We start from the raw sequence: 12,801 nt of genomic DNA on the forward strand, positions 1-12,801 counted from the left end.
ATGTCTACCGCATCGTGGGACACAGAAGCAAGTGGGTAGAAAAGAAATGGACTTTTGTTCGAAATTCCTGCTTTACAGTTTAGAAATTGGCAAAAGAACCAGAGGGGAGATGAGGAGAAATTATTTTACCCAGTGAGTTATGATGATCTGGACAGTAACTTCCAAAAGGAATTTGGACATATATTTGAAAAGGAAAAATTTGCAGAGTTCTAGGGAAAGAGCAAGGGGAGTGGGACGAATTGAATAGTTCTTTCTAAGAGCCGGCACAGGCACGATGGGCTGAATGGCCACCTTCTGTGTTGTATGATTCTATAACTAATTTGACAAGCATCCCATTCTCAGATAATTATACCTATACTATGCAGAGCCATGGCCCTTACCTTATTGCTGCAATTCTTCTCGAATAAAATATCAAAGTGGCCAGAAATTGCCTGAAAAATCACAACACAAAATCAAAAAATATAAATGTGTAAAATTCTCTGAATAATGTGGCAGCAGATATAAGACATTTGTGTTTAGTTATTGCTGGCATTCACTTTGAGACTTGGATTTGGTGACTTTTAAAAAATTATTTTTCCCATAGCTGCAATAAACATTTATCACAAATATAGTACTGCCTCATCTTAAACCATTTATATGTCACTTTTTCCCCACTGGAGTAATAAAAATGGTAACTATATTTCCAGCTGCAGAATAATATCTGCACAGAGCAGCTTTCAGCCCCTACAACAACAACTTGCATTTATATATATTAACATAGTAAAACATCCCAAGGCAATTCACAGGAGCGTTATCAGTCAAAATTTGACACCGAGCCATATAAAGAGATATGAGGACAGGTGAACAAAAGCTTGGTCAAAGAGGTAGGTTTTAAGCAGCGTCTTAAAGGAGGGGAAAGAGGTGGAGAGGCAGAGAGGTTTAGGGAGGGAATTCTAGAGCTTAGGGCCTAGACAGGTGAAGGCGCGGCCCCCAATGGTGGGGCAATGAAAATCGGGGATGCGCAAGAGGCCAGAATTGGAGGAATGCAGAGTTCTTGGAGGATTGTAGCCCTATCTTTGACCAACACATTATAAATGCAGTTAACTGAGGTTTAATTTAAGCAATATTACAGACCCAAAGTCAAGTGTTTGACATTCAAGAAATTAGTGGTAGTTTTTTAGCATGATGTCTGAAAGTCAGTTAACCAGTTTCATTTTGATAGAACAAACTTGCATTTATATAACCTGTAATAACCTCAGAACGTCCCAAAGCTCTTCACAGCCAATGAAGTATTTTCAAGTGTAGTCACTGTTGTAATGTAAGAAACAGAACAGCCAATTTGTGCACAGCAAGACCCTACAAATAGCATTGAGGTAACAGCCAGATAATCTGGTTTTGGCTATAGGTTGAGGTATAAATGTGACCAGGACACCAGGAGAGCTCTCCTGCCCTTCTTGGAATAGTGCCATGGCATCTTTTATATCCACCTGAGGGGGCCTTGATTTAATATCTCATCCGAAAGACAGCATCTCTGACAGTGCAACACTCCCTCAATACTGCACTGAAGTGTTAGACTGGGTTATGTGCTCAAGTCTCTGGAGTGAGGTTTGAACCTACAACCTGTTTTGAAACACAACAAAGATGATTTAAGAACCTGCATTTATCCAAAATATTTTAACATTGATCCCCAAGATGGTAGACTTCCTGCAGCTATGGTGGAGAGTGGAGAGGAAGTCAGTCCACCTTTTCGAGACATCCATCACTTCCACTCTGAGCCAATCACTTGAAGCCACACAACACAGTGTTGGGGACAACCCTCAGGCACTCCAAAAAACATAAAAATGGTTGCTAAACCTAAACTGAAAGCAGTGTGAGCAAGAGAGAAGTCAACCAAACTAGCTGAAAATGTCTCGTCCCTGAGCTCAAAAAGATGATTTTAAAATATTACTCAATTAACACAAAAATAACCAATGACAAAAACAAACTTTTGTGGTGTGGAAGACGATAGCAAACTGCTGCTGCTGATGATGGGAGAAAAAGAAACGTGTGTGTGTTATACATATGCACACACACATATACACACACACACACAGATAACAAGACTGCATATACAGGGAAGATTACCTAACCACAAAAGGCTGGAATTTTGTGAAAGGAAATTTTTGACTACATTTTTCCTTTTTCCCCACTTTTCCCTTCCTCTCTTGAAGCCGGAGACAGAAGGTACAGTCCGCCAACATTCAGGTAGGTCTATCGGTTGTGGAGGTGGGGGTGGGGGGGGGGTGGAGCCTGGGGCAGAGGAGGCCGATACTTTTCTTGTGGACATCGGCACAGTTTAACTGATCACTCATCCGGTTTCCGCTGGGCAGGCAGGGTTAAAATCACCCCTTAGCGTCTGCAGGTTATTCAGTTGGGAGTCTAACCCAATTGTATCCGCACTTTTTAACATGGGTCAGTATTTACGAAAAGTGGGCCTTGCCGATGTTCTTCCCCTCCCGACCCTAGGGACACTAAAGCCAATTGGAGTGCCATCCCAGCTACCTAGCTAGGACCAACTCTTGGCTCTTTTACACTATATGAGTGGAACAGGGAGACCCAAACTCTGTCCGCTGCATTCTATACTGTAAGTGAACCCAGCCTCCTCGTCTCAACACCATCGTAGACTTACAAAAACCTGGGTCTACAATTCTGACGTTGGGCTAAGGGAGAGTGATATAAATTCAGGAGTCAGTCTGTGTATTTGTGGTCTATGGGGATCTGCATAAAAGCACAGTGCAGCGTGTCAACAGAGATTGGCTCCCCACTGTGAATTGCTCTCCTGCAACCTAGGCTACAGACACACTAAATATGAAGACACTCACTCAGTGGAGACCAGGGACCAAACCTGGAACCTCTGTGGCCTGTGTCACTCAGTACTATGTTGTGCAATGCAGATACCCATTGAACCATTGGAGGAGCTCAAAGAAAAAATTCATATTAGGCAATATCCCCTCATGGGATGACAGCAATGTCCAATTTGTAGGTGTAGGTTGAATGAATGAGGAAATATCTGGATGCATATACATGATCCATGTGTATAAAGGCTGCTTATTTGGAAATGGATGTATTCACCCATATCTGAGGCCAAAGGCCTTGTTCCCAGACTGGTAAGTACAGAGGGTTTGGGACTTTTCTTTCCACTACAAGACCTGCTTTTCCACCTATTCATAGTTAATAGTATAACAATCTATCTTGGGTACATATTAAATTGTAATCTAAAAGCTAGGGCAAGGTGTATCCACAAGAAGAATCCACGTTCCCATCAAGGCCACTTCTTCCACATATGCACATCATGTACAATTCACCCTATAACGGACTCTAACCCCAATGCAGTTAACTGCATAAATAATCAAGTCTAGCCTGCTGCCTCCCTTCACACCCCCTCCAATCATATAGTCTGTGTCACCACAGAAACACATTGCTGTAGCACTTTTTAGGTGCTTTTACACTGTGGTACTGTTGCTGACTCCGGCCGCAGGGGATTCCATCAGTGCTACTAAAGATAAACGTGCCCATCTTCACAAGTCCAGTGGCAGTTTTTGTCTGGGTCTGCCATTTGTAGGTAAGAGTTCCAGGGACCATCTGTCAGAATCCTTGTACATACGATGTGATGATGCCAACTACTACATAGAATTACATAGAATGTACAGCACAGAAACAGGCCATTCAGCCCAACTGGTCCATGCTGGTGTTTATGCTCCACATGAGCCTTCTAACACACCTCTTCATCTAACCCTATCAGTGTAACCTTCTATTCCTTTTTCTCTTGTGTGTTTATCTTAAATGTTCCCCTTAAATGCATCTATGCTGTTCGCCTCAACTACTCCTTGTGGTAACAAGTTCCACATTCTAACCACTTGCTGGGTAAAGAAGTTGCTCCTGAATTCCCTTTTGGATTTATTAGTGACTAACTTATTTTATGGCCCCTAGTTTTGGTCTCCCCGACAAGTAAAAACATCTTCTCTATGTCTACCCTATCATCACCTAATACAGACATCATGGGCTCGATTTTAAAAGGGCGGCAGGATTGCAGCAGGGGTGGGGGGCGGTGGGAAGTTAATGGGCGCTCAACAAACCCGAATATTAAAAACTTACTGTTCCACATGCAATCGCGACTTAATTGTTGACCATTAATCTTGTTTCCGGGTTTCCATCTGAAAGCTGCGCAGTGGGTGGACTGCGGACCTGCATGACAGGCTGTCACTGGAGTGTCCAGATTTAAAGGGCCATTGATCCAATGGATTTTGCTGGAGCAAAGAGCAAGAAGACCCAATGGAGCAGCACAGGGGCAAGGCCGCTCCAAGATTCAGCAATGCCTCATTTCAGCTGCTGCTGGTCGGGGTGAGGAGGAGGAGGGAACTATTTTACCCTGCTGACAGGAGGAAGTGCCCTGCTCTGCCAACAAGGCGGCCTGGCTCAAGGTGACAGAGGAGGTCACCAGCAGCAGCAACATATCCCGCACCTGGGTCCAGTGCAGGGTGTGTTTCAATGACCTAACTAGGTCAGCAAAAGTGAGTACACTTACTGATACTCCTACATTCCATGGTACACATCACTCCCACCCCCCCACCCCAACTCATTCTGCACTGCCAAGACTACTCCATCGCATCACTCCTCACACCCACTTAAGGCTCGTCCTCAACTTACCTGCACTTCCTCACCTCCTCATTTGTGACCCCACCACTACCACTCACCCCAAACCTGATCCAATGTGATGTCTCTGTCTCATATTCACCCTCTGGTGCACCTCTTTCACGGTCAGCCTCACTCAAAGCAATGCATTCATTGGCTGACCACTTCACCATCACTTACTCATACGTCTGTACTTTCTCCCCTTCTAGAAGAGAGCACAAAATGCACACGAGAGGGTGAGGACTGGAGGGGGGCCACAACAAATAGTGATCCTCACACATGCAGAGGAGGAGGCCCTGCCGATTAGCTGCACACTTGAGAGCCTTTCCGTCGGGGACGCCGAGACTGGCACCCCACAAACATCTGGTGACACAACTTTAACATTCATCACACACAATATGAATTGATGTTAACAACGATTGGCATGTTGAACACTCCAGTATGCTCAACGCAACATGACACATCTGTGATGATCTGTTCTCTTACAGGCCCTTCAACGACCGCGGTGATGGGAGAGGGCGATTCCTCAGGGGAGCTCCCGGCCTCTGAGGGCACACCATCACATCTTAGCGAGCCATCCACCAGTACAGATACTCACACCTCGGTGGGTCCTAGTAGTCAGTTGGTTGGGTTGGTACCTGGTGAGTCACCACACACAAGTGAGCACGAGCAGACTCTGGTGGCAGGGGCAGCTGTGGAGAGTCCGCATCAGTGGGAGCACTCCTCTCCAGGCTCTGCTCAGCTGGACACAGATGCTGAACCCCGGGGGCCATCCTTTAAAAGGAGAATGATCGACGCACATCAGTACATTTGCGAGGTACTGGAACAGGTGGCTCGCACACTCTCCACAACAGCACAGAGGATGGAGGAGTCCAACCCCTGCATTTGTGGAATGGTGGCACAGGTAATTGAGGGAATCTCTGAGAGTGTCACACAGACGTGTGGGAATCTCTGAGATAACGTCACAGGGACGTGAGCAACTGTCTGAGATAGTGTCGCACATAACTGCTGAAATGTCTGAGATAGTGTCGCAGATAAGTGCGGGAATGTCTGTGATGGAGAGAAAGCTAGCCTCCATTGAGCTTCAAGCACGGCTCACAAATGAGTCCATTCAGGCCCTGACAATGGCCGATCGGACTCACGGTGAGTAATATTCTGCCGCCTTAAACAGGCAGACAGAAGCTTTATAACTGGGCTTCCAAGGCATCATACATGTCCTCCAAACTGTTCCCCAGCAGGGTGGTAGGAGTGATGTGGGCCTGGTCCAGGAGAGGGATGATGGCGAAAGGGGACATGGAAGTGGCGCGCCACTCAAAGAGCTCCCACATCTCACCCGTTGGCCACCTGCAGAGGAGGCAGCATTGCGGGTACTGGTTGAGAGAGGGACGAGTCTGCCCCTGCACAGGTGCAGGTGGAGCAGTCTTTGGAGGGGCCCTCAAGGGCTCCAAAACCGAGAGGGCGTGGGCCAAAAGCATCTAAGCAGTCTGGCCATGGACATGAGCAACCTGCCACTATCTCTGCTGCAGCCACAGGGGATGCACCATGTAGAAGCGGTAGGAAGAGAAAGACTAAGGATTTGGATCACGAAGTGTATGCACAAGGGTGTCTGACAGACTGTCATGTTTTTCATTTATATTTGGTTTTTGTTAAAGTCACATTAAATGTTATCATTCTCACCACTACTGCCACCTCTTGCCCATTCTTGACTGGCTTTTGTGACAGTGCCCTTTCATGTGCTTCATCATGAACGGCGACACTTGATGCCACCAAGTGGGTGACTTTACAGTGGGTCTATGTGTAGTTGAAGAACTGTTTTGTGCAGGGGTGGTGGGGGGGGGGCTGGTGTTGGCGCTGATCTTTCCAGGTGGTGTGAGGACCGGACTCTTCTCACTTTCTGATCTTACGAGAACCGTTCACGTATGAGTGACTCCCTGGCCTCACGAACAGCCAGATGAGCCGCTGCTCTGCCCATGGATTTGTCCTCCTTCTCCTGCTGCTGCTGCTCAATGTTCATTACAGACGTGGATGGTGGATGAGGGCATGGGGACTCATCAGCCGGTGCCCCTCTGTTGCGCCATGTTGTGCAGGACACAACACACTACTATAATGCAACCCACTCTCGCTGGTGCGTATTGAAGCGCTCCCCCAGAACGATCGAGGCACCCAAATCGCATCTTCAGCAGCCCTATTGCATGTTCAATTATAGACCTGGTGGCTATGTGGTTGTCGTCGTATCAACACTGTTGCTCGCTGATGGGGTTTCTCAGAGGTGTCAAGAGCCACGTGTGCAGGGGGTATCCGTTGTCCCCAAGGAGCCAGCCCTTAAGGGTGCTCAGTGTGTGGAAGAGGCCCGGGATGTTGGATTCCTTCAGAATGAACGAATCGTGGCAGCTGCCAGGGAATCTGGCGCACGCGTGAAGAAATCTTTTGCAGTGGTCCCAAACGAGCTGAGCATTGATGGAGTGATACCCCTTTCTGTTGATGAACAATCCTGGCTCATGTGGAGGTGCTGGATTGCTATACGCGTGCAATCGATTGCACCCTGTATACGTGGGAAGCTTTGTCAGTTTGAGAGGGCCTGAAAAGTTGGTAAGTATGTGTAAACAGAACAATTTTGAGTGGAAACCAAGAATTTTCAATCTAAACACAAAGATCTCCCAGCCAAAAGTTTGTCTGAGAAAACTGAGTGCCCTGCCGGAATAACTCGCCTTTTATCCCCATCTGTCGAACAGGGATTTAAATGTCCAAATGGCTGCCAGCTGAAACACGATTTGTGCCCCATGGCGTGTTCCACACAGCACAGGAAACACGCTGAGGCAGCAGTGAAATCGCTTGCCTTCACTCTTAATTAGATTCATGTACATTTCAAGTACTTTAAGTACTTGAATTCCTTGTTTAAATGACTCTGGGTCATGCGCATTCTTAGGCGTGTTGGAGTCGGGATTTCTGCCCACTCCTGGAAATCCTGATTTTCTTCGTCATCCCCCCACCCCGCCCCCAATGCACCCGCAGTTCCGTTTTAAAATCGAGCCCCATTACTTTGTGCATGCACAATGGACATGCGCAGAATCAGCAAGTTTATGATGTGGGAGCCAGTCAACACAAGGGACAACCTTCAATTTAGTGCGTAAATGCAAGACTGTGGCACCTGTAAGCCACTCTCCTCGGATCTAATCCAAAGCCCAATATGGTATAATTCTATCCATTGTTAAGATGTTTACTTTTCCTCTTCTTACCCAACTCAATGCTATTGTTCTCTTTGTTTCCCTGACTCAATTAAAATGCTTGTTCATCTCTCCAGTTCTGAAGATGGACTCTATCTGAAACATTAATCTGTCTTTTTCTCCGCTACAAGTACTGACTAATATGATTCGTATTTTCATTTTTTATTTATTTCCAATCTGCTCAGCCACATTAAGGTTCGGTTTTCAAACCGTTAACACCTAATTACCACATTATTGGGTGAGGTTGTGTACCCAGTGCCAGTCAATAAGCCACACATTTCCTTTAACCTTCCAGATGATTCTGTCAATTCCTCTTTCTCACCATTGGTGCGTTTTGATTTGGTTCAACCGTCACTGCTTTGCACTCCATTTGCAGAGCATAGAGGCACATTCTCCATTTGCCGTTCAATTTAAGCTGGAGGTTGAAATGTCCAATTTCCACGACAGGTCAGTGAGCTTTCTAACCCTATGGATTTTTCACCAGCTACACCACTAGAATCAGCCTGGGAACGTCAGCAGTACTCAGGCCAACTCTATAAAGCTGTAGATGTACATTATAGTCGTCATTTTAAAAACATGGGCACATTTTTCAGTTTAGTAGTCCAATTCTAATAATGATTAAACTGATTAGTAAAACTGGATATTTAGAATATACTTTAAACCAAGCAAGAATCAATTAATGCCTATATTGGCACTGAAACAAAAGCAAAATACTGCGGAAGCTGTAGATCCTTGGGGAACTCTACAGATGACTGTGTGGGACCAGGAAGAGAAGCAATTGCTAGAGATACAAATATAGTATTCAATATAATATAATCTTTTACATCCCGCCATCAAGTTGCCGGTCAGAAACGCGCATAAAGAGGCAGCTGGTCGACAAATATCAGGCAGCCCAGAGGTCGCCCATCAGCACTCAGGTAAGTCGAGGAGGGGGGATTCTGAAACAATCTTGTGGGTGGAAAGCCCAGGGCAGCAGAGGTCCAGGCTTTCTTTGTCAGGGCCATCTGCTCCTCCTGACCCGACAAAGATAAGTTTAAAACTTACATTTTGGTGCCTCCGCATCTTCACCAACAGGGTTCACTAAGCAGGGTTGTCGGCGGTTAAAATGCCACCGAGGTCCTAATGACATCACATGACCCCAATTTGCATGTATTAATGAGGCTTCTGCCTGAATCAGGCGGGCACCTTGGCCGCCTAAAAATAAAGGCCCAGTTAAAGTGGCAACGGGCGGGAATGAGGTGGTAAGTTTTTGGAAGCAATTTTAACTGCACAGTCGGCCCATTTATTCTGGGCGGGTTAAGTTAAAATCCCCCCCTCTGAGCAGTGCCAATTATTAAAAGCACTTCTGCTTTACTCTTCAGGGTATGTTAAAATGAAGTTGTTACCTAGTGCAAATTGACATTATTTCTTGATTGCCAAACATAGAAACATAGAAAATAGGAGCAGGGAATAGGCCATTCGGCCCTTCGAGCCTGCTCTGCCATTTAATATGATCATGGCTGATCCTGCATCTCAATACCATATTCCCGCTCTCTCCCCATACCCCTTGGTGCCTTTTGTGTCTAGAAATCTATCTATCTCCTTCTTAAACATATTCAGTGACTTGGCCTCCACAGCCTTCTGTGGTAGAGAATTCCACAGGTTCACCACCCTCTTTGACGTGTAAATGTACTAATGTACTGGGAAAGCAAGTCTTCTGCGACAGTGAGAAGGAAGAAATTTAGAGCTAGTATATTTTAGACAACCCTTCAGGTTGTAATTTTGCTGCTTTTGTTTAAAGTAACTGAAAATTATATTCACGCTTTTAAATTCAATCACAGAGAACATACAGCTTTTGAGCCCAATACCATAAATTAGGGAAACGGTGCAGGATGAAGTATCTGGTCGCTGGACAGGTACGGCATATACTCCACACTTCATATAATTGTTATAAATTTACAGTTGTCTCCTAGGGATTGTTCCTTTTAATCACTGCAGAGCTTGTTAATTCACGTACAGAAGAGATTAATGCAAATCAGTGTGTATTGACATGGACAAGTCAGATTGAACAAGGTTTGTGCAACACAATTGAACAAAATTATATGACAGGGGCCGATGAATTTTAATCGTGTCTGAAAAGCACAAGTATTATTCTCAGTTACAGAACTCTGATGATCAATACACACTGCCCTCCCCCCACACACCATCTTCACTCAGATCATGTCCTCGGGTTTGTCTGCTGCCACGGCAGTCTATAATGTGCAGCAGGCTCTTGCACTGACGGTCCCCCCCATGGTAAATATTAAGCGAGGAAAATGAGAGACAAGTGACTGCAGTCAGTGGGCACTTTCACTTCCACAGCTACCAAGAGACCAAAGCTGATGAACACGAGTATCTGACTATACTTGCCCACTTGTCTCTAGATTCTGAGCAACATAAACCAGGAAATAGGAAATGGTGACTTCCAGGCACCCAAGGATAAATAACTGCAGCAGAACGCTGACAAGACATTTCAGAAAAATGGGACTGGGTGGGAGGCGTCGCAATTTTTGGGGTAATTCAGCCTTTTGTTCCCAATAAATACCTCGTCAAGACAAACAGCATGGGTCAAGGACAAATAAATTGAAATCTTTAAAAGCCAACAGCTGCAGCAGTTATGAAAGACTCCGTTAATCTTCCAGAAAAATTAAAATAAATGAATTCCCTTCGAAAAAAAACAGACCACCTGCTACCTTCTGCTAGGAGAATCCATAAAAATTACAATTTCTGACAGGTGAAGAAAGTTCAGCATCTATACTTTTTGTTGAGTATCAGGCTTTAAATGAAGTCTGGTTTTTAGCTAATAAATATTCAATTTTCTTTCGAACCACAAGTGCCTGGATTTTATCAGACATTACATAGTGACGTAAATTTCTGTACATTAAGAAGTAGAATTACATAAATATATGAAAACATGAGATATTTCATTTTTAATGGGTCGATTATCCTGGAATTCTCTACCAAACACCACAAGGACTACAGCAGAAGACGACAACCTACCACCACCTTCTCAGGGCAACAAGGGATGGGCAATAAATGCAGCCTTGCTAGTTACGCTCGCATCTCAAGAACAAATTTTAAAAAAACTATGAATTGAAAATATTCTGAAAGCAAACTCCCAAAAGAAATCTCACAAATGGGGCAAGAACAGTGTTCTATTTTTTTCTCAGCAGATTTCTTCCCTTTATACAAACAAGCTCAGGGGAAGCATATCAAACAACACTGCCTTTCATGCTTTAGTCTATAGAGCTGTACGCAGTGCAAAGGACTAGCGCTACTCAATTACAATGCAAAAGTCCGGGGATGAAAGTGTTGTCCTGTGATGAGAGGTTGAGTAGAATGGGCCTATACTCTCTGGAGTTTAGAAGAATGAGAGGTGATCTCACTGAAACATATAACATTATGAGGGGGGTTGACAGGGTAGATGCTGAGAGATTGTTTCTCCGGCTAGAGAGTCTAGAACTAGGGGGCACTGTCGCAGGATAAGGGATCGGCCATTCAAGACTGAGATGAGGAGGAATTTCTTCACGCAGAGGGTTGTGAATCTTTGGAATTCTCTACCCCAGAGGGCTGAGGATGCCAAGTCATTGAATATATTCAAGGCTGAGATGGATAGATTTTTGGACTCGAGGGGAATCAAGGGATATGGGGATCAGGCGGGAAAGTGGAGTTGAGATCGAAGATCAGCCATGATCTGATTGAATGGTGGAGCAAGCTCGAGGGACCATATGGCCTACCCCTGCTCCTATTTCTTAAGTTCTTGACTTAAGTGCTTCAGTGGAACACAACAGCATCTCAAATCCGAAAAGAAACAAGTAACTTGGATATTGTTCTAAAGAAACGACAGCGGACAAACTTGCAGCCATTACCAAAAATCTCTCTGTTGTGTCCCAACATACACTGTACACCACAGGAAACACTTTACAGTTTACTAATATATGTCCTTTGGTTTGTGTTGTGACCAGAAATTATAATCTCAAATTGGGAGATACAGAACAAATTATACATTATAATCAAGGGAAGTATCTAGAATGGATGACAGCACAACTATTATAACAAGGACGCATACAATCCCAGTTATATGTAACAATAATCCAGTTAGAAAGGAAGAAAGAACAAACTTGCACTTATATAGCAGCTTTTATCATCTCAGGACGTCCCAAAGGGCTTCATAACCAATGAAGCACTTTGAAGTGACATACTGTAGGGAAATGTAGTACCCAATTTATATACAGCGAAGTCCCAGAAACAGCAATGAGATAAATGACCAGATAATTTGTTTTTGGTAGTGTTGTTTGAGAGATAAATGTTGGCCAGGATACCAGGAGAATTCCTTGCTCTTCTTCGAACATTGCCTAATCAGGATATCTCAACACATTTTACAACCAACAGATAACTTTTGTTATTCAGGCAAATGGACCAGTCAATTTCCATACAGCAAGGTCCCATAAATAGCAAATAAATGAATGACTAGACAAGCTGTTTGGTGGCACTGGGTGAGGGTGAAATATTGGCAGGAGACCAGGAGATCCCCATACTCTTCTTTGACATGAGATCTTTTACGTCAACCTTAGGGAGGCCGGGCCCAAGTTTAATGCCTCATTCAAAAGACAGCACCTCTGACAAAGCAGCACTTCCTCGGTACTGCACTGAAGTGAGTCTAGATTATTTCCTCAAGTCTGTCACGAGGCTTGAATACACAATCGGGGGCAGGAGTGCTACCAAGTAAACCAATCTGTCACTTGATGGGCCACAAATGGTTACATGCACCAGCATCTAACCCATGTTAACAGACAAATGAATTATCACACATAATATTAACTATCATTGGAAGTAAAGGTGGCAAAACAAGTTCTCCGATAATGAAGTTGCTCATGCCAGCCGACAGCAGGAGTTGGACAACATCCAG

The 12,801-nt window shown here is 44.7% G+C and overlaps 1 protein-coding gene across 3 annotated transcripts in view; it reads right to left on the reverse strand.

Moving 5' to 3' along the window:
• The window catches only part of prmt3 (protein arginine methyltransferase 3), a 146,112-nt gene that overhangs the window by 18,540 nt on the left and 114,771 nt on the right, over positions 1–12,801 (reverse strand). For all 3 annotated transcript variants that reach the window (XM_067993539.1, XM_067993540.1, XM_067993541.1), the window contains exon 14: positions 381–431. In XM_067993539.1, coding sequence (XP_067849640.1) covers positions 381–431 — 51 coding nt within the window. The remainder of the gene's footprint in view (positions 1–380; positions 432–12,801) is intronic.

The sequence above is a fragment of the Heptranchias perlo genome, chromosome 12 (assembly GCF_035084215.1).
Source record: "Heptranchias perlo isolate sHepPer1 chromosome 12, sHepPer1.hap1, whole genome shotgun sequence".
NCBI classification, from domain to species: Eukaryota; Metazoa; Chordata; class Chondrichthyes; order Hexanchiformes; family Hexanchidae; genus Heptranchias; species Heptranchias perlo.